Source organism: Cyprinodon tularosa, unplaced genomic scaffold, assembly GCF_016077235.1.
Source record: "Cyprinodon tularosa strain WSP-4 unplaced genomic scaffold, ASM1607723v1 ctg425, whole genome shotgun sequence".
Taxonomy (NCBI): Eukaryota; Metazoa; Chordata; class Actinopteri; order Cyprinodontiformes; family Cyprinodontidae; genus Cyprinodon; species Cyprinodon tularosa.
The window spans coordinates 471,911-499,241 of NW_024039147.1; the positions used below are offsets into that span (position 1 = coordinate 471,911).

Consider the following 27,331-nt stretch of genomic DNA (forward strand, 5'->3'; position numbering starts at 1 on the left):
TTTTTTTTTTTCTGATCCCAAATCGTTCGTCAGATTTCCCTGCAGGTTATGACGCGTAACAATGAAGGGGAGTTGTTAGTGCTCATGCTGCTGCAGCTGATAGAGGGACCGCATATTTTGCAGGCTTTAAATAAGGTAAGAGCTCATGCAAACAGTATGCAGGCAGGTTCATGCATCAGGTGCTGCTCGGCCTAGCCAGGCCCACAGTCAGAGCAGGCCAAAGAGGGACTAGGCCAGGCCACACAAGGCTAGGAGCAGCTCACTGGTGTACCAGTCATGCAGTGATATTGCTGTGGGAGGAGGAGAAAGAGACGTTATAGACAGATGGCAGAGCTGGTTAGCACAAAGAGCAATGTGTCAGACAGAAGAAAATTAAAAGATCTTTTTATGATGTACGTGGGTTAAAGAGTGAAAAAAGGTTTCATAGGCAGACTGATGAAAATAAATAGCTGTGTCTAACTAATGTTGACGGGACGTCTACATTTCTGACATGGAAAAATAGGTCAGCCTCTGTGATATTCTGAATACTACAGGTTTCATCTACAGTCGCACGGTTCAAACTCAAATGGCTGAAGGTTAATGTTTTCTCATTTCAAAGGGAAGGCCTGCAAAATGATCAATTACACCAACACAGACACAAAAACTATGGCACACAAACACTGTCCTACACAACCCAGAACATGCTGGTAAAGCTCAAGAATCAAACCGGAATCATAACACACATTAACATTTACCAATCTACAGTGCAGGTCAGAGGTTTAAACTCATCATTGGAATGATGAGAGACTGGGAATTGCAGACATCATCACAGGCTGCAATATTGCAAATGCAAAAGACTGCTGAGCTGCAATATTAAGTAGGGTATTATTTCCCGAGTGTCAGACATATCAGCTATATATCTGGAGAGTTGGATGGAGTCTCACTGCCATGACAAACGGGTTGTATATTTATAGCAGCTGAAATGCTTAAAGCAACCAGAGTGCTGCTGGCGTTTTATAAAGGGGAAGAAAAATAGTGTCATATGCAGTTTAATTGGAACATTGTAATTTTAGGTCAAAAGTATCGTAATTAAATCAAGTACAGTGCATTCTCAAAGATGTCTCCTCTCCTACACTGTTAATAATTGAAATTTTTGGTTTGTTTTTTAAAAAATGACAAAAAAAATCTATGGTGGAAGCAGTGTCATGCTAAGGGGTTGCTTGGTTCCCAGTGGTTCTTGTCCTATAAAAATAAGAGATCCTAAACATTTTCAAATCGAAAACAACTGGGATTTCTAATGGGACAGTGGTCAAAAACACAGAGCGGGGTTATAACATGGACAAGTGCATTGAAGCAAACACTACTTGAATTCAATATCTGAAACTTTATGTATAATTTTGACCCGATAAGAAAAGGATGTAATGCAAAATAACTCAAAACTGTGCTCTCTGTTTTATCATTCCACCTTATTTGATTGTACTAAGTCTAAAATGAAAACATTCATTTAGATGATAATACTTCTCTGACCAGCACTGCATTTAGTTAAGGATTGCACTTTCCGAAGCCACTTCAAAACCAGTTGAAGTTTTCTCTTTCTTGGAAAAAAAAATTCCCAATTATTGCTCAACTTTCCCAACTATAAATCTACTCCGCAACCTCATTCAGACACTTAAATGAAAAAAATTATTACATATTAAACACGTCTTTCTATCAATCAATGCAATCATGTAAGACCAATTAAGAATGTAGATCACCTAAAATTAAAACAACCTTGCTGCAAATTCCTGAAAGCTACGTCTTTAGATTTGTAACATTATGCAGTCATTCTCTTGTCAATAGCGAATGTCACAGGTAGAGAAGTGCATAAATACTGCATGAAAGGTAGAACTGTTCCTTTTATCAAAAATGACAGTAACTTGGCAAAAAGATGCAAGTCTTCCAAACATTTAGGTCAGGATTAGCTGAATGGTAAAGTCCTATTAGTCATTATTTAAAAAAAAAAGTATGCTGGGATTTGAATACGGTAGAAGTCTTGCATCACTGGATGGGAGACCAGGTTAAAATAAGGTTTGGCAGGAAGAAAAAAAAATATGGTGCAAGATTTGGGCGTCCATGCCCTGAATCTTTACCTCATGGATCTGATTGAGAAGAAAAAACAGAAAATCAAAAGGCAGAATCCATTAGTAATAAATGAAAAATGTTGTGCCTCGAAAAAGGGCTTTCCAGTTAGAGATAAGCTCAGAGGATTTCAGAGGCAGCTATTTTTTGTGCCCTGGGGCCATCTACCTTACGGTAGCTGGCTGGACGTGGCCTGGGTAGGATCGGCGTGTGCTGGTGGCTTGTCTCTGTCGAGCTAGGAAAGACTGGCCGGAACCGGTGTTGGCAAGTCGGTCTTCAGCCGCCTTCTTCTGCATAGACATGCCCTGGTCAGAGGGGAGGGAGAAGGTTATTGGAGTGGTTATAAAACATGAAAAGCATATACTGTGCTTTGCAGGAATATTCATTCTCTTTCAAGTTGAACACATTCTGTCATGTTACAAGCACCACTTTCAATGTATTTTGTTGGTGTTTAATATTGCAAGAAGAAAGTTCATGTTAAAAAAGAAAGAAAGACATTGAAAAACACATTTGGAGTTGACCACAATCTATATATGGGACAGAGTTAACATGGTAAGGAAAGACAAAATAACATACATGGAAAATACCATATCAGTGACTGAAAATTAACACTGTAAATCACCAAAAAATGGCAGCAGACCGGCAGCCACATATACGGCGAACAAATGGATGAGCCAGTTAGAAATTTCCGCTAATTGTGGAAGAAAAAAACCTGAGCCTCAGCTGTTTTATTGAGGAAAAAATAGGCAAACGTAGAAATATAAAACAATAATAATAAACTATGTTAAAGGTTATGATATTAAAAATTAGTGTGAGAAGGTTTCAGCTGCACAAATATTTGTGCACAAGACAAAGCCTTTTTAGATCAGGCTTGTCTCACAATCTATTGCAGAAAAGCTCCATCATTTACTCACCTGTTTCTACATTGTCTAAAGAAGAGTTTTGCTGCCCTCTACTGTTATTTTAAATGTACTATTGGTTTTTTTTTTATTACTAAAAGTATTTTTCATGTTAAAAACTGTGCAAAAATTAACACGATATAAAAAAAAGAATACACTTCAATAATGTATACAAATCTAATTAACAAAAAAAACAAAAAAGGGTTTCCAGAAAAGTCTTACCATGTTATACCAGGCTGAAACGATAAGTTTCTCCTCGTTGTCTCGCTGGATTTTTGTCTTGTCCATTTCCTTCTGTTTAAAGTAAGCAAACAAAACAAAGTTGAAAATTAAAATTGTAAAAAAAAAAATGCACCAGACCTCAATTATTTAATGAACAAGTTATTTAATCTGTAACAAACAGCTCATTTACCTCGAGTGTGTGCAACATTCTCTCCTTTTCTTGCAGCTGGTTTTTCAAGGCCTGAACCTCTGGACCGGAACCCTGGTTCTGCTTTGGGTCCAGCGTCCGAATAACCTGCATAGAAAGCATTCAGACCCCATCTCAGGTTGCTCTTAACTTCAAACACCAACTAAGTGTAAATGTAGTGATAAAGATTGTTTTATTGCTGAAATTTCACTTACACTCTTTGCTTTTTCTAGATATTTCTTATATCTCTCCTCCATAAGCTTCATCTCTTCATCTTTTTTCTTTAGCGCCTCTTCAAGCTCATCCACTCTTTGGGCTAAGAAGAAAAACATCTTTAAGTTTTCTACTCATACCCCACATAAAGTAGGACATTTTAGCAAAGTAAATCAACATGTTGAGGGAGCTGCTGGAAAACACAGATTTTCTTAAATGAAAAAGATCCCAATCTGGACTGCAGATCAAAAGTTTGTTTTTTTCTTCCAATGCTGAAGTTTTCCAAAGTTTTATGAAATTCAGCTTTGTGGGTTTTTCTGTATTTCCGCTGACAAGCAGCAGATATCACATTTCCCCTCCACAGCTCTTAACCTGGCATGGAAATAAAAGTGAAAACAAGGCTTCAAACAAGCAGCATTGAGTCCAAACTCACAGCTAGCATTGCACTTTGGTTCCAATTCATCGATGATAGCATTTTTCTTCAATAACTCATTGTTCACTTCTTGAAGCTTCTCCCTAAAACAACAAAAGGATTCATAAAAAGTGAGATGTGAAATAAATTAGGTCAGAGAGTTGCTGTGCAGCAAGTAAAAATGATCTGAGTTATAAATGACTCTATCACTTACACGTGTTCATCATATTTCTTCTTCAAAACCGATGACTGAAATAGAAAAAAACAATATGAATAAATACATGAGCATACATGTAAGCTAACACCCACTATAGTGTAGTCATAAACTATATTCTAAATATGTTAAAAAGTTTTTTATGTTTATTATACAACCCTCCTTTTAAAAGCCTAGATTTAAAAATGTTATTGTATATTATTTTTCATTGTATGTAATTGAGCTTTGAAGTTTTTTTTAAAGATTAACTCATTTGCCATTAAAGGCCGAGTTCGATCCAATTAATTTTAGAAACTCAAAACATAAAAGAGCATTCTGCTTGCTTACATCATCTGCTTTTGAACCCTGTTCCTGAACAGTCTTTTGAAGCTCTTCAACTTGACTCTGCTCCTCCATTAACCGCTGATTGATTAATCTACATAAAGACACGCAGAGAAAATAAAATAAAACACAGAAAGTGATGCATGAATTCAAACAAACTTAAAGACCAAAAGGATTATCTGTTTTTTTCATGTTCATGCCAACCTGTTTTCTGTCTCTAGTTCATTTTTTCTTCTGTTGGCGTCTTCTAGTAGACTCTGCAGCAAGGCGATTTTCTCGTTGTCCGATCCCTCCTGGGCCAGCTTCAGCATTTTGTTTTCATGCTGGAGACGAATCAGATGTTCTCTGTAGAAACCCAGCAAAGGAGACCAATTAGGCCTGACTAACATTTAGCTTCAATTATCTCTAATATAAGCTTATATGGAGATATACATATTGATATGAAAACAACCTAATTCGAAAGTGATAGATTAGGTTATTGTGGTGAATGAAAAACAGTTTGCAAGAGTAATCAAAATCCTTGTTCAGCTAAAAAAAAATCAATAAAGAAGACTATGTAAAAATTGCTAAGTGGGATGACTATGTCTTGGACAAATTAATATAAAATATAATAATCATACAGACAAAAACATTCTCCTGAATGGGAGTTGCTACTGAATGAATTAGAATCAAAGTTGGTTATCGTGATGATAACTGAGCTGTGAAGCAATTTATATACAGAAGGTGGTTAAAAATCCAACAACCTATCAGAGACTGTTTATGTTTTAATTATGCAGCATAAGTGTGAGTCTTAGAGAAAATAAGACAGAAGAATGTAATAAAAGAAAGTTGTTTTGATTAGCTTTTAATCTCTGACTGATTAAACATACTGGATGGTGAGTCAAAGTGACAAACATTTAGCATAAACTGCCTTTTCTCCATACAGCGTGACATCATTGCTGCTCTAAAATATTAACGACGGCTCACAGCCACGCATTTTTAATGCTGTTCACATACAATTTCGTAGCCCTTAAAAACATTCTGACACAAACAAAGACAGGTATAGAGGGGTCAGAGTTTTAAAGCAACACTGCATCACTTTTAGCCATTAGGGGAATTAGACCTACTGAACTGAAGATTCTTCCAAGGCCTGTTGCTATCTGACAGCAGGCAACTTTGGACCAAGAGATTGAGAAATAATACAACAATTTGTAAAGACAAGGTCACACTAACCACTATAGATTAAATCCTACACTAAAAAAAACAAACAAACAAAGCTCTGACCTTGTGTCATAAGTTTTACTACCTAAAAACAACTTTTGGCATAGCTAGCTTTCCTGCTTCAATGGTGCTCAGACTGCTGCAAAGCGTCACTCTAGGTCTAATGTCTAATCCAATGATGATCCGACTCTTAAGTAACATAGGCGTATTTTTGAGAACGGCAGTTTGCACAGTATTAACTGGGGCAAGACATGTAAACTGATCAGGAAAATCATTTAATATATCTCAAATTAAGTTAATCCTTGGTTCAAAACGTATGCATAACTTGCTTTAAAAAAAAGATAAATCTATCGCTGCATCTCTGGCATGAAGCTTTGTAACAATGATAATTTAACCTCATGGTAAGGACTGCAAAAATTTCCACAATTCAAACATTTTAATACCTTCTCAACAAAACAAATGACTCAATCCAGCTACTTCATTAAACATCTCTACTGAAGCCTCTTACTTCCATGATGTGTCATTTTCTAATTGTTAAAGAGTTCCCTGAATTTGGATTAAGCTCTTTTCTTCCAAAAGCTGCTTTTCAAAGCTTATCCATTTAAGGGCTTTCTGCATAATGACCAATTGTTTTAGGTTCATGAGTGCTCTGAAATCAAAGAAAAAGAAACAGAGACTCTGTAAGTAGCGTGCCTCCCTTAGAGAGCTGTTATCAAGCTGATGCAACATGTAAACACTTGTTACAAGAGGCTTTAAAAAGAAATCTCTCATTAACCCCAAATGAACAACTGTTATAGAGAAAAAGTCTTGCTGAGAAGCAGCTCAGAATAGAGGGAAACACTTAAGAGTATTGCAGATAATTCTGTTAAACCATAACATTATAATTACCAAGCTGCCTGATAATAATTAAGTTTTCTTCATACAACCATTCAACTTCTGACAATTCAGAACACAGACAGAGCAGCAGAGGATTTAGGACATGAGTTTTATAAAGACAGAATTCTCAGACAGAACAGCAGCATATGGGGTGAATGACTAATGAAAAGACATTACACAAATGTAAGATTTCACTAAAGGTACTGAAATATTTGTCTGTTCAACCCTTTTAAAGAACTAAAAGTTCTATTGTTAAATATACAGTGAGGAAAATAAATATTTAAATATGTTGCTATTTTGCAAGTTCTCCCCCTTAGAAATGGAGGGGTCTGAAATTGTCAACGGAGGTGCAGGTCCACTGTGAGACATAATCGATAAAAAAAAAGGTACAAAAAAATCCAGAAATCATAACGTATGCTTTTTTTCCTCCTATTTATTTGTATGATACACACAATAGTGGTTGAGGCAAGCATCAATTCAATCCTTGTTTACTTCGCACAGCCACTTATAATTAGGAGGAAGCATTTTTTCATGCAGCCATTTGTTTCCCGAGGCACAGCTGTTAGGATCACACGAATATGTCTGTTTACATTAGTTATGATATAGGAGGATACAGAGAATCAAGCTGGAAAAAAAAAGAACTGGATTGTCTCAAATTATGGACTGCTTCAAACAGCAAACAGGATTTACAGTAAATGAATCACCAAACCATAACAGCATAACATCAACAAGATGGATGCATTTATAACTTTAAACATTCACTTTATACTATTGGAGCAAAAGGCAGAGCCTGTAGCAATGCTCTCCGACACACTGAACAGACCGGTGGCTCTTTGCTCACAGAGTTTCAGCATTTTAGAAAGGTAATCAAGTCTCTTATAACAATGGAAACCTGCTCTTATAAAGTAATCAGAAGTTTGTGTATTTGTATATTTTTTAACTTTCAAACTGGTCCAATGTCAGAGCAATATATTCAAAACAATACAAGGACAGCTTTGATTATATTTGGGCATACTGGTATCTGAATGAAAATCAAACATTTCTGGCCACATTTAATGTAATGCTCTGAGATTAGTTTTCCTAATTATAAATATTTAAATGTATTACCATAGATGGTAGTCAAGATACCAAGTGCAAATTTATGGTTCTGATTATACAGCAAGGTGACCACTCTTATTGTGGATTAGGAAAGGGGGTTTCAAGAAGCAAACTATTACTGTCTGGGATTAGTGAGTCATTCGTATCTGGTTTTCTATTCATACTGCAGATTATTTGATAGAGTAGCTAAGTCACTGAAATATTTAAATGCTAAAGAGAAAACAATAAAGTGTGATTTACTTACCGCATTTCTGGGGTTGTGATCTCAGCAGCCAGTGAATCTGATCCTTCACTGCCCCCTAGTGGGAACAAACCTGGCCAAAAATAGAACAGTAGTTAATGTTGTTTTCCCAAACCTAGAATAATAGATCTTGTTTTTGTCAAAAAAAAATCCAAGTTAAGTTAGTTCATCTTTACTTGATGTCAGCTGTCCCTCTTGAGCCTGGACACAGTGTAGTTCCTCAATGGTTTCCTTCAGCGAATCTCTCTCTGTTCTCATGCGCTGTTAAGGGACAGAGTTAAAATATGTGTGAAAAGAAGTTACAATAATGCAACAACTAGAATTACTCGGAAGGAATTTGATTTGCACATAAGTCAAAACAATCTGCATACATCTTTTTCTTTTTGTAGAGAGTCCACTTTCTCTTTGAGGCGTTTGTACTCAAACTCCATCTTGTCTGCCTTTTTGGACTCTTCTGAAAGCCTGTTCTGAAGTTCAACAACCTGAGCATAGATGAGAAGATGCATTCACGTTGATTTGTGGAAGCAGGGTGACTACGAAAAAAAGAAATTTAACTACACCGTTGTTTTAAAACCTCTCCTGGTCAGGTACCTGTCTCTTATAGCTCTCCAGCTGACCCTTAGTAGCATTAGCCTTTCGAAGCTCTTCCTCCAAGCTGACATTAGTCTGCATCAATCCGGTGTTCTTCTCCTCTTGAAGCTTAATCTGGAACGCAAAGAGAAAAAGCAGGCTAATTTGAAATAGCCGTCTTGAAGGTAACTTTTTAGGCTAAAAATAGGTGACATCAGGCCCCATCATAAAATGTTTAATCGCTTGCCAATGTGTAACTGTACCTGTCTCCTTAGCAGCCCCATGTCCTCCAGTTTTTTCTTGTAGTGCTCCACCATTCCCTCTAATTTGGATACTTTGTCAGATGAGTGTCTAAGAAGGTGGAAAGATATGAGGTAATAAGTTGTGATGTTCAACTGCCACAAAGTATTTACATTACTTGAACCTTCCTATTTCACGTTACAACTACAAACCTTAATATTTTTATTAGGATTTCATGTCAGACCAGCCCAATGCAGGGTATAGTAATGAATCGAAAATAATATTGATTTTATTTTTACATTTTACAAGTAAACAAAGTTTATGACAAAAAAGTTGAATTCTATTCTTAACCTACTCTTTTGGGATGCTGTTATCAGGGCAGGCTTTTAGCTAGCAATGCGTACCGCTGAACATTGTACAGCCTTTACTAAAAAAATGACAAATTGTGCGCTCTGTTTTTCCCTTGGAAACCTGTGTACTGGCATTAAAAAAATGGAAGCAGTAGGCACTTTTTTGATGGTGTGCTGTGTGAACACAACAGTGCACTTTATTATTGTTTGAATTAACCTATGAAACATAATATTGAACCGAAACATGATCGTTATGAAATTTCCACCTCTAGGCAAGTAGACATATTTCCCATAATAAGTAGGGAGGATGGAAACCTTTTTGTTTCACTTCTACAATTAGGATCTATGTTTTGGTCTTTTACAAATCATAACAAAATACAGTATATTGGGTTTTAAGTTGTGATGATTGCACTTTCACTTTTAGTGCAGTTATATTTATTACAATCTTACCTGAGGACATCCATCTCATCTTTGAGAGACTGGGCTTCATCGGCCAAAGCTGTGAGTTCTTCATTCTGGGACTTTACATCTAGGAGCTCTTTCTCAAGCTCCTCACAGCGGATCCGGTAGTCGTCTTTCGCTGCCTCCAGCCTGAGAGAATATGTTAAAGTTAATACTTACCCTCAATCAATTCAACTGCTAGTAGTGTGTGTGTGTGTGTGTGTGTGTGTTGCTAGAGTTTACCTGAAAGATTCTTCTTGTAGCTGCTCCAACTGTGACTGCAGTTGGAGATGTTTTCGTCCAGCAGGACTGTTTACGTCTTCAATAGAGTCAGACTGATGAAGTCTCTCCATCATAAGCTGGTTTTCTGCCAACAGACTGCTCTTCTCTTCTTGCAGAGCAGCTACCTGAGACGGTGAACATGTTGATGAAGCAGCGGGAAAAACAGGACGTATGAAATACAGGAGAAAGAAAGCAGGGAATTCAGTGAGGTGAGGTTCAAGCTTGGCCTTTTAAAGATAAATAAAATGTAAACATTTCATGGCATTTAGTTAATTAGGCTCACAATCACTGCAGTATTAGGATTCTATGTCGTCAAGTACACGTCAAACACACATCAATGAGGCAAATAAACAGATTCAAAGACAGTGGGAGGGAAGTACATGGGTTCATGTTTTCTTGTCAGTTTGATAGTCGAGGAATCAAACTCCAAACGAAGCGAAGCAGAAGCTGGTTCTCATCCTTTTCAAACAGCAAAAGGAAACAATGACTGAAACAAAAGCAATATATCGCCTTGCATTTTTATTTTTTCTGTCAAATTATCCATCATGTTTTTATTTACCTGATTTTTTTTACTTTGCCAGGTTCAAATCAATTGATGTTTATAAAAATATAAATTGAACACAATGCTCATCAAAAATACTAAGAAAGCATGATTGATGTTCTTTAAACCATCCATCATTTTTAAATAACTTCGTATGAGTGTTAAATTTTAAATAACCAGCCTACAATATCTTGATGTTTTCATAAAACTAACACCTTTGGCATGTTCATGACTCAACACAATAACATGGCATATTTTCAAAAAGAGAAATAGTTTCAGAAGGTTAGTAAAAAAAAAATTAAACCCAGTTTAATTTTACATAGTTTAATCGTTCCATTTTTAAATGATTTTGATATGAAGGCTAGGAAGACAGTTTTTCAGAAAATTTCAACATAATTAATTGTTTGATTAAAAAAAAGTTTTAAACAGGGACATTTTGATTCATTGGCCTGGTTCACTCTACAACCTAAGCCAGGTCTTAAAGACTTACCAAACAAACATATCTAAGATGTAACTTCATACAATAGAATTATTTGAACTAGGCTAAGAAAGGAAAATGCTTGAAGAGTTATTCAGTGATTAAAAAACAGCTGGAAGTTCTGGATGATATATTTGGCTGATATTAGTTTTTTTTTTTTTTTTCTTTTATTGGCATTTACATTTTGGCATGATATTTGCATGTGTTCGCCAATCAAGTCTTGAAATCATGTGAAGTGTTTGCATTGTGCTTCTCCCTCTGCTATTCACTGTTAATGTTTTGTGTAATTTGTCAATACATGGGTATTTTTTGTTCAAACTTAGATTTCTGGGAGGGAAATCAATGAAAAGCAATAGCTATTTTAAGAATAGACTCAAAACTATAAGCAATTAGACTGATATCAAAATAATCAACAGCCTTAAAAACAAAAACAAAACCGTCAATGGATCCATTTCAATTAGGAGCTATAATTTGAATCCTTCAGATCAAGCCAGAGTCACATGACCAAACAAATACCACATGATCAATCTCCTCCTCTCTACCTGCTGAAACAAAAACAGCAACTACACAGAAACTATTTTTCGGATGCTAATATTGGCCCAGCTTAACTTAATAAACTGCTATGCATAAAAATGACCAACATTGGCTGATAGAGATATTGTCGATACATCACACATCCATAAAGATTGCATCCCCTATATTGACCTAGAATCATGATGACTCTTACATTCAGAAATACGACGAATGTCTTCAAAATCAGTTAGAGGTTTTTGAATACTGTAACCCCTTCAAATTCTGATATAAATACAAAAAAAGATAAAAATGGTCAAGGCAAAAGAAATATGTTCCTGTAAATCCTTTTATCTTAAAGCAGATAATAAAAGAGTTTTCTAAGAATGTCCCACTTTTATTTTATTTCTGCCTCTCTCCTTTGCCATTTACTGTTGGTACTGGAAAGCATGAAAAACACGGAGGTGAGAGACGCCCAGGATTGTTAGTGCAGGACACCATCCGACACACTGAGACAAAACAGCAGCTGTAGCTGCAAAAAGCACCATGTGTAGATATGTGCACAGAAATTTGCGCACAAACACGTACATGTATGCACATGCTCACACGGTTTGGAGGAGGAAAATCTGGTGCAAGCAGGCTGAAAACAACGCAGGACTACTTGACACGGCACTCATTGTGGATGGAAGGAAGAGGCGAGAGAAAATGAAGTTTGCATTTACCCTCTCTTCTAGTTCATTTAAGTCTAACCTCAGTCTATCACGCTCCTCTTGGGCATGGAGGGCCTTTAAAACAAGCCACACAGTGTTGAAACAGAAAAGAAAGACATTGGAAACTACTTAGAGTCAGGGAAGAAGAAGTAACACTTAACTGTTAAATGTTTTATATAATGTTCTGTTCTTGAATGCTTTATTTATCTGTGTTATAATTCAAAACCTCTAAACTCTACTGATTTTTATTTTTTGCAAAGTCATGTCAGTGCTGCAATACGTATTATCGCCTTATACACTGTATTTAACAACCTAAACTATGGTGATGAAAGTGTATTATCATTGTGGCTGCATAAACTGACCTGTAAGTCAAGCTCACGACACCTCTGAGCGATCTCTTCCTTGGTTGCCAAAGCATCATTCAGCTCCTCAACCGTCTTCTTCAACTGAAAACAAGGAAAAGGCTCAAAGATTTGATAAAACTATATTTATGGTGTGATTCATTGCAAATTCAAAATCTGACACACAGTCCTTTCATACATTCTGTCAATAATATGTACTGTTGGAAACGAAAGGCTTAGTCAGAGGCATAAATCCATAGGAGTCCAAAAAGTCCAAAAGCAAAACTATAGATCATAACATTTACTTAGGGGTAAAATAAATAACACATTTTTGTACACAAATAATGAACTTATCTAGGAATCTAAATTTACCTTAGACTTTAAAGGTTTACATAGAGCATCAAGAAACTTTTTTTTATTTTTTTCACCATCCCTGTTTGAAGCCAAAAGCAGACATTTACATAAAATGGATAAAAGAGTCACTACATTGAATGTATTCTCTAAATGTCAGTCATATTTTTTATTAATGCTTCAAATTCAGGAGTTTCTATACTCTTAAAGGTGTATTGCAGTTTAAAAGTCAGAAATCTTTTCTTTTCAATATATGTTACCAATTAGCTGACATGTAAAAGAAGCTTTATCTCCTTTATTCACACTCCACAGGCTCAATAATCAAATAATAATTGCACTAGGGTGTAGGACGCTGCACATTTTGTCCACTGGACTACTTTGTTAAGTCTCTGCCGCCACTGATGTTTAGCAAAAGGACAAAGCCGACTTTTTCTGAAGATGGATCACAAAAGACCGGCCACATTTGCCACCTCAAACTGAATTACAGACTTAAACCTTTGTCCAGTGCAACAAAAAGAGGCAAATTGGAGTCTAATAAATGACAGAATAACATAATAAATAGTGGGACAGTTTTCAAGTCAGTTCAGATCTTTCTAGGAAATGAAAAGGGATCCACAGTTGGGAATTTTTATGCTAAAGGGGTAAGATGCTAAATTTAAAATAACCTCAATATTTTACTATCTTACCTCAGATGATATTACAGATTTAAACAAAAGACAGGCTGCAGCTCTTGCTCTCCTTTCCCATATGGTGCATAACACCTCTTACATTTAAAATAGTTCCCACAGGGAGCCAAGCTCTGCAAATATTCTGGAACCTGCACTATGCTCTTTTAAATTACTCAGCTTTTTTCATTGGTCTGTTTGTTTGTTTTTTTTTATCAATTCACTTCATAAGACTGTATCATTAAAAAAGGAAGAAAAATGTGTTTAAAAGAGGGTAATACTTCTTAGCAAACAGCTAATCTCATTACCACATAAGATTATCCCTGATTTATCTGGCCTCTAGGACATATAATCAATGTTGGTAATCCTAACTGAACTAAAATAGGAAAAGTTGTATACTATATAATGTCAAAATAGCTTTTAAACAACTTTTTTTTTCTTGCACAAACATACTACATATTCCCTGAGAATATATCTAATTATCAGAGTAGTAGATACAATTATAAAAGTGGAAATGTATAAACCTTACATACCTCTCTGTCCAGATCTACATACGAGTCATTTCCTCCTGGGGTGACTGCAGTCTCTTTACTCATAAGCTGCAGGTGAACAAAACAACCATTGATAGCTTATATTTAAAAACACAAAGCAGGGATGAGGTAAATGAATATAAACGATGTCTGACTGGAATTTGAACAAAGGCCTACCTCCTGGATGGCAGTCATGACGACATGCTGCACCGACTCCTCCATCACCATTATGGTCTGGATGTATTCTATACCAAGCAAAACAGCAAAATCAGTCAGACCTGTCTGCACAGAAACACAATCAACTGAAACTATAAGCATTATTGTCAGCTGGTTGAATAAGTACCTTGTTTCTGTTCGCAGTTAACGGCACAGCCCAGGATGAGTTGTAACATTCTCCCAAGTTCTGCAGCGTCAGAGTGCTCTCCTATCAAGTTGACATCTGGTAATGTGAAATCATTGATCTGTTGACCTAAGACCTGAAAAGAAAAACCATCAGTCTTTTGCCTAAAACAAAATCAGCCTAACCTTGCATTTTTCTACATTAAAACTTGATGGTTTTAGAAAAGTCTTACCTCCTGGTAGTAGTCCAGAATGCCTTTCAAGATTTTCTTTAAATTGCTGACCTGCATGAACAATTATATTTCTTTATCAAACATTTAAGGACACTGTAGCAGATGCTTATAGTCAATACAGTTATAAACATTACATTAGTTGTATGCTAAATAATTCCACTGGTTTACAATTGAGAATGTGCAATGCCTACCTTTAATCTCCAGTTGTCCCCGACCTCTGGCTTGATTCTGCTAATCCAAGCATCATTGAAATACGATATATCTCTATAAAGGTCAGAGGAAAAAAATGTTAGCATCTGACACAAACACCTTTATGAAGACACAAATGCCAAAAGAAAGATAAGCCTTATAATCTAGGTCTCTTAACAAGAGTCGAAAACAATGGGATTCATTCAGAGTTTAAAAACTTACATTTTCTGAAGGACTTGGGCCATTACTACACCCCCGGTCAAATCTTCTACCGTCTTGCACGGTGCTTCCACTCCGAATGTTTGGATCTGTGTAATGAACAGGCAAACAGAAACCAATGGTAAGGATGAAATGCTACCAAATCAAGAAATGTTACTGATTGCCACAGCAGAATTTGATCTATTTTACACACTTTTTTTTTATGTCAACTGAAAAAAAAGATCAAACCCAAATTTCTGTCAAAATACAATTAAGAGAATGTTATTGATACATAGATGTGTTTGTGTAAACAACCGTGTGTCTCTCTGCAGCATTTTTTGCTGCAGAGAGACACTTTAAATGCACTGAGAATTGATAGACTTTAACAAAGAAATTGGGTGCATTATGCACCAATTTCACAATACTGTGATTGCTGACAGGTCAATAATGTTACTGCAAATCCGCTTCAAGCATTTTCTGAATTTTGAGAAGAAATGTCAGCAGTATGCCACCAAGTATTAGGATCCTAGCAGCGGTAAGGAAACAGGTGGAAAATATCAGACCATTTAAAGCAGAGACCTGTTTTAGTGCCAAGAACAACAGGTTAGACCACATGTTGATTTGCCAGTGAAAACAGCTCTTAAAGCATGAAACTTCATGGGAATACAACCCAAGTACTTGCAATTCCTGCCTAATCCCATTTTGCCCGTCCCCTTTACTTACTTCCTCTGTTTTATCAGATCAATAAATTTCAGATCCTATTCCTATTTCCACATTACCTCACATGCAATGTCATCACTGTGTTTTACCCTCTGTGGTAGTTTTCTTCAGCTAGTAGGATCCAAGAAGAAAATATGCAGCTAAAACGGATATTATATTCTTCAGTCTAGATGCCAACAGCCAAAGCAGGAGGAAGCCTTTGAATCAGGAATGTTGTAATTCCTACATAAGGAAAACATAAAGCTGGAACTATTAGTTATGAGTCTTTTCTTTCCCATGCTTGGAAAAATAAGAAGCTCTGAAAAGAACATAGGATTTTGTATCTTCTTCATTCATTCCGTTTCTTCAGCTGTAGTATCTATTTTACATAATAAGCCCTCCCAGCTTATTGGCACGGATACAACTTTATATTCTTTAGCCCAAACTGAGCTGCATCTGTGTGCGTCATGAAGGAGATCAGCTAATTTTGTAGTAGGCAATGGAGGATTACATTCCATCAGACCTCTCTAAAGGTTTAAAGTAAGAAAGTCCCGATCCAATATAAGAAATTAGTACGATATTGGCAGACAATATTGGCCTTCTGTTCTCATCTGTAGAATTTTTCAGTGTAGCAAACACTGTGGCAAATATATTCAAAAATATCCCTGCTGCATTGAAATTCAGGCCGCCACGCCCAATTTTTTATGCGTATCTTTCCTCTGATTCAAACCTGGGGTGCTGTCAAGCTCATTTCCCCACAAACGCTAAAATTTATAGAAAAATACACTGAAATTAGACATTACACCAACATGTTGACTTGTAATGGTATAGTGGCCTCTGAAACTGTGTTTTAGACACATTTACCTCTTTATCTGCACATATAAGAAAAGCACTATGAAAAAATTAACCCCAGACCAGTAATAGACCAGTATAACTCGCCCTCCATCACAGTCTTCAGCAAATCTACCATGTTGTTAATGTAGATACATCAAAGTTAAACTCTTTTATCACGTTTAAATTATAAAAAATCTGATTTAAAAAGTACTAACTGCAAAGACTATAGAGTTTTAGTTGCATTTCAGTGAAATGGCTTTAAAATAGAGGCGTCCGGATGTGCAAACATGGGAGTTCTTTTTCTTCTTCTAGATTGATGACTCCGACCAGCGGCATCTCACGGCGGTGAGTCCGACGTGTGGTTTTTGGACATACAGTGTGAGCAGTTAGATCGCATTAGAGCGTCATAAGAATATGCATTATGAGCTGTGAACTTTTAAACCCTGCGGTTTTGACGCACATTCTGAGCTGTAGCTGAGTACGATTGAAATTTCGGTTTAGGTGTATCTGATCTTCCCTAATGGTTACTTGCTGAATTCATGTTTGAGGTGCTATAAGGATATATAGTATTGCTGATTGAGAAGACTGTTAAATAGTGTGACGAGTCATAGCAAAACAATATACACTTCAATAATCATTCTGCGGTGAGACCTAAAGCAGTTGAGTAAAACTGGGCGCCTGAAAAAACAAAATGCTGTGATAGATCCTGGTCACAATTGGTCAACACAATTTCCTTTGGCAGGAAACATGAAGGAAAGAAAATGTAGAATGAACCAGCACTTAAAACACAGATAGCAAGAAGGAAACAAAGGTTATAAAACATTCGGCTATAGGAGATAACCTTATAATCTTTGACAACCGATCCGTCTGTGACATATAAAAAAGTGAGGGAGATCTGCTGTTGCAGGACCGAGCATGTTCATAGCTACCGTATTTTCACGACTATAAGGCGCACTTAAACGTCTTTTTTTTCCCCTCAAAATGTGCGGTGCGCCCTTTGGTGCGGTGCGCCCTATGTGTGTTGTAACTGCGACTTTTGAGACCACCTCATTGAGGAGATGATGAAAGAGTGGCTGAATGTAAGGAGACCAGGTGTTTTTTTTTCCACTCATCACCATCGCTGTTAATATGTGACTCCATGCGTGCCCATCTCACAGCTGATGTGAAAAACATGGGGAAACAAATTAACGCTGTGCTCGCTGTTCAACCGCTCGACATCGGTGTGAACCGGACCCAGCAGGTGCAGCAGAAGCAGCGAGTTTACATGCAAAGTCAATGGTTGACGCGCGTATAGGTGCAGCAAAAGGTCCCGCAGCCTTTAAGCATCTGACGCACCGCCAACGCGCTGCTGCTGCTCGAGATGGAAAAATTTAAGTTTTGCTGCTGGACGCGCCGCATCAACCAATCAGAGAAGCTGATCTGGGAGCTGACAGCGAGACAGACACATCGCTCTGATGACATATGATATTAACGCAAAGAAAAGGGCTGGATGAATGAGGAGATGATGAAAGCATGGCTGAGGCAGGTGTATGTGAGGAGAACAGGTGTTTTTTTCCACGCATCACCATCGCAGTTAATCTGTGACTCCATGCGTGCCCATCTCACAGCTGATGAGAAAAACATGGTGAATCAAATGAACGCTGTGCTCGCCATTATCCCGGGAGGTCTGACAAAGGAACTTCAACCGCTCGACATCGGTGTGAAGCGGCCGTTCAAAGTAAGGCTGCGAGTGGCGTGGGAGCGATGGATGACAGACGGAGACCACAGTTTCAGGATAAGTGGAAGGCAGCGCCGGGCAAGTTACGCCACCGTTTGCGGATGGATTGTAGATGGACTAACGTGTCTGCTGGCTCTGTTGTTCAAGCTTTTGCAAAAGCCGGCATTATTTCTGAGGAGCTGCGCTGCACGGAAAGTGACTCTGACAGCGCAGATGGGAAACTGGCATGTCTGATTTAGCGCAGCTGTTTAATTCACAAACAGAGGATGATGACTTTGATGGGTTTGATTACTACTCTGTAATAAATACATTAATAAAGCACAATCATACTCAGTTTTGCTCCCGCTCTATTTTTCTACCTGAACACTTAATTCAACAGCAGCCTGTGGGCGGGTCTCCTCCTCTTCAGCGCGGTGGCTGGCAGGTGTTTTTTCATCTAAATAATCTAAATCTTGCAGCTATATTTGCTGTGATCAGTGGGAATAAAGTAGTTTTAATATGTTTTTAAGTGAGAAAGGCCACCTGAAAACTTCATAATTGCAGTCAGTTCATCCAGATTATCTATTTCTGTCGCAGGCGCTCAGACCCCCACATACCAGCGGTGCACCGACAGCAGAAATCCCTTCATCAGCAGCCTCTAGGCCGGGTAGCCTCCAGGTTCACCGCGGTGGCTGGCAGGTGTTTTTCATCTAAATAATTTTAGCTGCAGGCACCAGGATACCGGTAATAAAAGTGAACAAATTCCGTCGGCAGGTTTCAGGATTTTAAGTTAATTTAGGAGTGATCACAGCGCTGTGTCATCTGCGATGTGTCTGTCTCATGGCCAGCACCCAGGTTTGATTAATAGTTTGTAATAAATACATGAATAAAGCACAGTCATACTCAGTTTTGCCCCCGCTGTATTTTTAAATACGCAGTAGAGGTATTTAAAGGTAGTAGAGGACATGTACCTGTATATAAAAAAAGCGCCCTATAGTCCGGTGCGCCTTATGTGTGTGTTAAATACAGAAATGGGACACATAACTGAGAGTGCGCCTTTTAGTACGGTGCGCCTTATGGTCGTGAAAATACGGTACATCAGGCCCAAAACAAAACAAATTCAATTTTTTTCCTGTTTAAGGCTCACACTGTTGTACAAAAAAAAAAAATAATTAATAATAATTAGTGTTGCTTCGCATTCATGATTCCAATTTCCATTTACAAAACATTTATGTGACCAGATAGCGGAGGTGATAGATGCCAGGTACAATGCCAGTAGAAAAAAGGAAGCAGGCAGAGCAAGGCAGCTGGTACGATTTACATTATATATCTTCAAATTTCATTTTTTTTTCTTTTTTTGTCCATGCAATAAGTAAGGATCTGCAGTTGATTTAAAAATGCTGCATAAAAGGTAAAATGTGCAAACCAGCTACTTCCACCTTATTGAAATGAGCAGATTTCCTGTGATACTGGCAGTTTGAAAGTGGCTGTGAAAATAAGATTATGTTCAAAGCCATGTACCTAAAAGTAATAAAGACAACAAGTGTTTAACTAACATTTATAAAACTATTATGTAAAGTGCACTTCACATAGGTAGCCTCTTTCAAAGCACTACAAAGAAAATTTTAAAATTAAATGTTACAAAAAAAATAAAAAGTTAAAGACAAGAAAGTTGTCTTTGCCTGCTGGTCTACTCTTTACTCTTTGTGAAATAAACACAATATTAGATTTTAGAAGGAAAATAAGTTCATCATATTGTATGCCACTATACTTCATGCTGAAATGCAGGTTTAACTTGGGCTCATAAATTCAGAAGTAATCTTTTTCTTTAAACTAATTCTTAAAAGGCTCCAACTTAGGTATTTAGTTGTAATTCCGTTTGGTTGTTTTAAAAGCTGCAACTTGCTGCTTAAATCTAGTTTAGTCCCCTGTGTTAAGTGAAGGAGGGAACTTTTCAGTAGCTTGTGAATATGAATATTTATATTTCTGAGGTGTTTTTGTGAATGAGTCTTTCAAAAATGTGTCACTTTAAACTGTAGGCAGGTACTTCTTTTTATTTTGAAATGCTCATCTGTAGCATTGAAATCTAATGACCAAAATGCACTGGGTGTATATATAATCATTTCAAACCACAAATTTGAGCAACATCAAAAACAGCCCAATACACTGTTCAAATAAAATTTTCTTAATTTAATTATATAGCTCTATTTTCTGTTTTTTTTCTTTTTATCACATTTTTGGTTATTATGAAAATTTGAGTTGGACTATAGTTAGAGAGTGCATATTTTGCGTATGTCCATGGTTGTTTTTATTCATATTCTGACTGATATATATCAGATATCGGCCAATATATCGGATTAAAGTTTTTAAAGCCCCCAATATCGGTATCAGCCTTCAAAATCCCATATCAGTCGGGCTCTAATAAAAGTTTTCTCTTTATCAACGTTAGGCCTGTTTTACCTTCATTGTTTCTAATGGTCCAAATATGTTTACATGCACGCATACTTGTTCAATGTCAGTGTCCCTATGCCTCCTTAGGGCCATAATGGACGCAGAATTGTGAATTTGTGCCTGAATTTAAATTGTGCTGAAAAAATAAGCAAAAACTGCAACAGAAGTTGAGTTCAACACTTGAGAATTCACTTCCCATGTTGTAAATGTTGACATTTGCCTAAACTTCACATATAAAGTTGTGTTGTTGTGTAATTAGAATAAAATCTGTGGGGTTGCACTCGCTATCTGTTGAATTGCATCTTTAAAGATCTACTCTGCAGGTACAAACAAGTTTGCATGTGTTTGCAGGCACATTGTGTATTTGTTATCGGGCATTATGTTGCTTTACAATGCTTAGTTAAGAGTTGGTGAACACCCGCTGTCAAAATGATTTATTTAAACTTTTATCTTGTACTTGATCCACTATAATCCTAAACTGTTACTGTTCATCCATAACTAAACAAATTTGCAAAAGGATGGATTACTTTAGTTAGTACAACTAAATTGCAGTAACAACTGAATTTAAAAATATGTTATCACAGCAGCTGTTAGTATTACAAATAACTAGGGCTGCAACTAACGATTATTCTGCAAATCGATTGATCTGAGGATTATTTTTTCCAATAAATCTATTCATAATCAAAGAGCAAAGGTTCCCTAGAGAAGATTTTTTTACAAAATTAAACCAGGTAAAACTTTTCCACTTGAGTTTGGGATAGAGGATATTGGCAGATGCAAAAGGTTTTTATCTAAAAAGCAAAATGTTAAAAAAAAAAAATTGTTTTTTACAATTTTTGTATAATTGCTGCTCAATGTAGGTCGCTCTGTCAGCTAAAGGCAGGTTTTAAAGTCTCTACAGTCCAATTAACGATTAATTGATTAGCAGATTAGTTGACTATTATTTTAATAATTGATTAATCACAGTGAATCTTTCAGCCCTACAAATAACATATACTTTTTACTGAGTTTATAATTGTTTGCTGCTTCATTCATGTTTTGTTTATGCTATTTTCTGTATTATCATCAGCTGGTGAGTAAATTACCTCTTGATTATAAAGAGACATAATAAAACTAGCATAAACAGTGATGCTGAATCAATACAATTAATCTGGAAGCTAACCATGATGTAATATCAGACTCAAGTTTCGCCACACCCACACTTGCTGTAGATTATAACAAGTTTTCTTTGAGCCCACCTCCCAGTTCAAAGAACATCAACAAACACTTTAATTACATCAGCTAATTCACAAAGGAAAGTATTCTCACACAGCTAAATCTGGCAGAAAAAAAAAAGATTTTCAAAGAAAACACTACATTAAAACATTAAGCTTCTCTGAAGCAGTAGCAGTATAAAAAAGATAAACAGATAAAATGTTCAAATTGAAATAATAAAGGTAAAATCAAAACAAAAGAGTTCCCAGAATATCAAAGAGAAAAGCAACACCCATAGGTTTGTGGAAACAGTTGGGGGGGAAAAGAGATGGAAAGAGAATGCCTCACCCTGTTGGAGATAAAACAGCAGGCTGCAGGTTAAGCAACTATGATAGTAATCAGAGGCATTTTATTTTAATTATAAGCTTTTAAGAATTAAGAAAGATGTTTTTTGGGACAATTTCAATGGTAATAAGAGAGTATAACCTCGTTTAATTGTAGGATATTATACATTTTCATAATTATATTTCTTTTTTAAAGAAAAAAATGCTAATAATGGGAATGGGGTATTTTCAAACATTACCAAAAGGTAGAACTTTAAAGGAACATTCACACCGAACGCGAATTTCGCAGCTGGAGCGATGGATTCCTCTGTTATCTACGACGGAGTATTAGGGCCACACATGAAAAGAAAAAATATTTTTGCCATGACGAGATTAAACTCGATATGTCGACTTTAAAGTCGACATGTCGACATTAAACTAAACATTTCGAGAATAAAGTTGAAATGTCATGTTGAGTTTAATCTCGACGTGTCGACAATAAAGTTGAAATTAGTTCAAGAGAGCCAACCGCTGCACAGGTTACATGCACAGAATCCAGAATCAGACATGCCTTGTGTAGATGATTTGGTCAAATTGTACTTTCTGTGATGATTATACAGTTATACAGTTGCAGCACGTCAAAGACTACCTTCATTCTTAAAACGCAGACTGCAGCTGTGGAGCGCAGTTGCTCTTTTCTCCTAACTTTGGAATGTCGAGATTAAAGTCGCCACGATATATCAACTTTATTCTCGAAATGGCGAGTTTAAAGTCGACACGTCGAGATTAAACTCAACAAGAGATTTCAACTTTATTCTCGAAATGTTGAGTTTAATCTCGTCATGGCAAATATATTTTTTCTCTTCATGTGTGGCTCTAATACTCCGTCGTAGTTATCTATATGTAGAGGAAAGATCTGAAGAGAAGCAAAGTGGAATGAAACTGAGGCGACGGTGATGAAGTTAGGGAGGTGAATGGAACAATTTTGGCAAAGTAGGTGAAATTTGATTGCTGCCTCGCCTGAGAATGCAGTTGAAACAGTCTGAACTTTTGTTTACTTTCAAGTGGATGTACTAGTGGATGTAGAAATGTTATATATACAGATTTAGGAGTTCAGATTTTCTATTTACTTACTGAAAAATGTTTTTACTCAGTCTGTTTTACCTGCAAAGCCAAAAAATATTTGTAATTTGTTAACCTTCACAGCATTTCCATCACTGTAAGGAACAGAGACAAACTGTCTGGAAAGACCAGGGCTGAACATTATGCTGTAAGGGCTGTATACTGTCTTATTCTCTTTTAACTTCGCAAAGTAAAATAAAATACTGACTAAAAAGAAATCCATCGTTCGCCATTTTTTTTATCTGGACTGTATAATTGAATAACTTTTTCCCACAACAAGTGGGAACTGAAAGGATTTGAAATTACACAGAACATTTGTTCAATTATCACTAAGTCAGCAAATGGCATCTAACACATTGTCTAACCAGATATGTAACTTAAATTGAATATATTATATCCTGCCTGAAGCATAAAATGGCAGATTAAAATCTGACTCATTATCATATCAACTCATTATCATATCAACAACGTATAACAGGTATATGAGGGATGTTTTTGTACCACAATGAAAAGAACAACTTATCTGTTTTGCATTGTTTCTGTTATCTCTAAAGAGATGCTCTTCCAGCCTGCGTCTAGACAGCAAGACGTAAAAACCAGTGCTGAGGAATATAGATACAAACCAGCAAGAATGTATCAAGCACTTCGATCAGTGACACATGCCGTTTCTTTTTCCACACACTACTGACCTATGCAGATGGTTTGTGTGCCAACATGTTCCTCATGCAAAGTTTCCATAACAAAGCATCTTTAACAATCCACAATCGGTGTTGTTAAATACAAGGAAAGGTTGTAGAGTTCTGTTACATAAACAGCTAAGCTTTTCTTTTGCAGCCAATTTTAACTCTCATGCTAATTTTGTTGAATAAAAACAATCAACTAGAAACAGAGTGCTGTAGGATCTATGATAGAGATCATAAAATCCAAATGCAAATGCATTAATCAACTGATCAAGAAACTGGAATAATCAGTAAATTTTATTATACAATTTCATTTTTTTTTTGTTTCCTATTATTGTTTTTTTTTTTTTCCAGATACAGGTTAGAGGCTTATACTTACATGTAAAAATAGGGATAATCTTGCAGTTCCTTAATATTCTTTCAGACTCTAAACCCCCTTCAAACAAACTATTAAATTTTTGTTATTTATAGCAATTGGTCAAAATTAAGCTATAAAAATACAGACTCAGAGTAAATCGGTGTCTACTAGGAAAGATTTGATCAGGCATATAGGAGGGGAAAGAATCGTGTTGTTTTAATTAGTTTATAGACAGAACATTGCAAGAGTTGTTTGTTTTGATGGATTTTAAGTAAAACGTAAATTAAATCTACTTTTCGGGAACCAGTTTCCTGAGATCACTGATAAAATATAAAACAATCTATAATTTCTCACACAGGATGAGGGATCACTTTTGTTTTTATCTCAGTACAGAGAGAGAGAGATTTGGGACATTTCGTTTTTCCAACAAAGTAAACATGAACGATTAAAAAACCACACGACTTGAGGGTCTGACAGCTATCCAACCCTGTAGTTTAGATGAATATTCTTAGGTTTGTCTACATTTAGAGTGAATACAAATCAATACATAGCAAGTTTTCGTGCAATTGACAGCTCGATCAGTAGAAGGAATGAGGAAAGACTAGTAATCACCAGCTTCCCTGGACAACAATTACAGGAATCCAGTCTGAGAGCAGACACGTTGAACGATCTGAGGGTGGAAAAACGGCTTCTGCAAAGAAATGTCAAATTATAGCCTGTCTAACCTCTGATGTTTGTCCCATCTGTTCTAACAGCTGAGATTCAGCACCATGAAGTTTAGCTAACATTATGTAGCTGCGAATTTTATTTATATCCGAATCGAAATGATGAATAGACGATGGTAAATGGAGGCTAAACACAGCAAAACGCTGGCCTGCATACGTAACCAAAGTGTCATTTTCCTCTAGCCAGCTAACGTTTCCTCTGTTAGCACCGGAGCTATCGTTAGCTTTTCAATGCTAGCTAGTATCGCCGCGGCGCCGGAGAGCTGTCTGTCACAAATAAAAACACCCTGGTTTAATTACTGACCCATGTCAGGAGACTTTCACATAGTTCCATTCGGTCCAAGGACTCTGAGGTACTCATGGTTAGTTCACGTAGGCTGGCTGACTGCGTTTTGAACGGAGCCCGAACTTAGCAGCGAGCTTCATACAGTCCAGAGGGCTCTGCTCTGCCTGCTCTAGGGTGTCTTCTTCTTCTTCTTATGGGATTTTATGGCGGTTGGCAGACTTGTGAATTGTGCATTACCGCCACCAACTGATATGGAGTAAAGCAAGATAACAGGAAACGATTCACCCCCCCCCCAAAAAAAAAAAAAAAAAAAAAAAAAAAAAAAAAAAAAAAAAAAAAAAAAACCTGTGTAACTTAAACCAACATAATACTAAATCACATTTGCCCATATAATTTTAATTTACTCTAGGTCATCTTAACTCTGCCAGTTTCTGATGGTCCCATCGGTCCTCCCATCATACTTCCAACCATCTCCCAGTTCAAATCTTTAATGTCCAGATATTTTTCTGCAGCCTTCACTATTATTTTGATTTTTTCCGTTTTTTTTGTTGTCTGTGCAGTACAATTAATTACTTCTACCATGAAAAGAACAAAATTTGTCTTTTTAACAATAAGTGAGTCTTCATTAATTTTTGGAGATTTCTCTAGAGGTTTGGAATTTGCTGTGTGTTGAACTGTAGGTTTGGGTTTTTCTGACTGAGATGGGATCCTTTTTGCAGCTTCAGCGTAGGTTATTCCGAGCTCAAATTTCATTTTTTTAATTTCCTCAGACCTTTTGCTTGCTTCACAGCCGCGATAGGCAGCAGTATGTTCTCCACCACAATTACAGCATTTTATTTTAGCTTCTTTTCCACATTTTCCGTACTCATGTTCTCCTGCACACCTTCCACACCTCTGTTTCCCTTTACAAACTGCTGCAACGTGACCGAATTTTTGGCATTTGAAACATCTCAATGGTGGAGGATTGTAGATTTTGACATTATAGCTTATATAACCGATGAATACTTTGCTTGGTAATTGCTCTTCTTCGAATTTAATTAGCACAGATAAACTGTCAGATCTTTCTCCGTTTCTTGTTGTTTTTAACCGTTTTACTTCTTTTACTTTTGCACCGCTTATGTTTTCCAGAATCTCTTTTTCAGAAATTTTTAGAGGAACTCCTCCAATGACTCCCCTGCTGATCTTTTTGTTCTCCATTAGGCTGCACTGAACTCTTATCCCGTCAATTTTGTTAATACGTATTGCTTTGCCTTGCTGGGCGCTGTCTCTGCAGTTAATTAGCAGGTCTCCACTGTACAGAATTCTGGCACCTTTGACTTCTCCGACAAGTTTATTGATGGTTTTTGTTAAGTGAACCGGATTCCAATTTGTAAAAGAGTCTGCCTGATTAACGACTTTGAATATGACTTTGAATTCATTTTGTTGTGCTGTGGAATGTATGGAATGATCATCACTGGATTGTTCTGAACTAGATTCCCCTTGAACTGATCTCTGTTTTTTCCGCTTTTTCTCATTTTTTGATGTTGCTATTTTCCAACCTTCATTGTCACTATTTCCCTCTTCCATCCCACAAGAATCGCTTCCTGTTTCCTCACTACTCACGGCCCAAGACATTTCTCCATAAGCAGCTTCAAAACACGCGCCATGCACCAAACGACCATCCACCGAGCCTCAAAACCCTAAGCCAACACCTCTGCTCTAGGGTGTCTCACCAATCCGTCGGCCAGAGGTTGGGTCCGCTGCTTTGCCCAAGCCGGTGCCTATCGGAGGCGGCGTGGGCGGAGATAGTCAGCAGAACTTCAAATTGAACTTCAGAAAGTCGATTAAAGAAATATTATCTTGCCATATATATTACCATTTGTTTTATCTAAATAAATAAATTAAATTACACTGTTTAGTGAAACATTAGTCATAACTTTCAAGGTTTTTCAAATGTCCTTAATTTACAACCACAAATGGTATTATAGTTGTATTTAATAAAACAAGTCATGTGGAATGTTGGTGAAATAAAAATA

At 36.7% G+C, this 27,331-nt stretch overlaps 1 protein-coding gene across 4 annotated transcripts; it reads right to left on the reverse strand.

The window, feature by feature from the left end:
• On the reverse strand, positions 1-25,496 carry hook3 (hook microtubule-tethering protein 3). 4 transcript variants are annotated; one of them, XM_038299339.1, is made up of 26 exons: positions 25,335-25,496; positions 14,973-15,058; positions 14,753-14,825; positions 14,562-14,612; positions 14,333-14,465; positions 14,167-14,234; positions 13,993-14,058; positions 12,465-12,548; positions 12,115-12,177; positions 9,825-9,988; positions 9,591-9,731; positions 8,814-8,901; positions 8,572-8,685; positions 8,352-8,462; positions 8,157-8,241; positions 7,984-8,053; positions 4,770-4,910; positions 4,572-4,659; positions 4,245-4,279; positions 4,052-4,134; positions 3,621-3,721; positions 3,409-3,513; positions 3,219-3,290; positions 2,266-2,402; positions 2,109-2,117; positions 1-290 (listed from the first exon to the last, which is right to left on the reverse strand). In XM_038299339.1, the coding sequence occupies exons 1-26, from the start codon at positions 25,389-25,391 to the stop codon at positions 275-277; spliced, it is 2,241 nt and encodes a 746-aa protein (XP_038155267.1). In that variant the 5' UTR covers positions 25,392-25,496; the 3' UTR covers positions 1-274. The 4 variants fall into 4 exon arrangements, with proteins under 4 accessions (XP_038155267.1, XP_038155270.1, XP_038155268.1 ...); XM_038299342.1 differs by lacking the exon at positions 12,115-12,177; XM_038299340.1 differs by lacking the exon at positions 2,109-2,117.
• Positions 25,497-27,331: the final 1,835 nt, after the last annotated feature.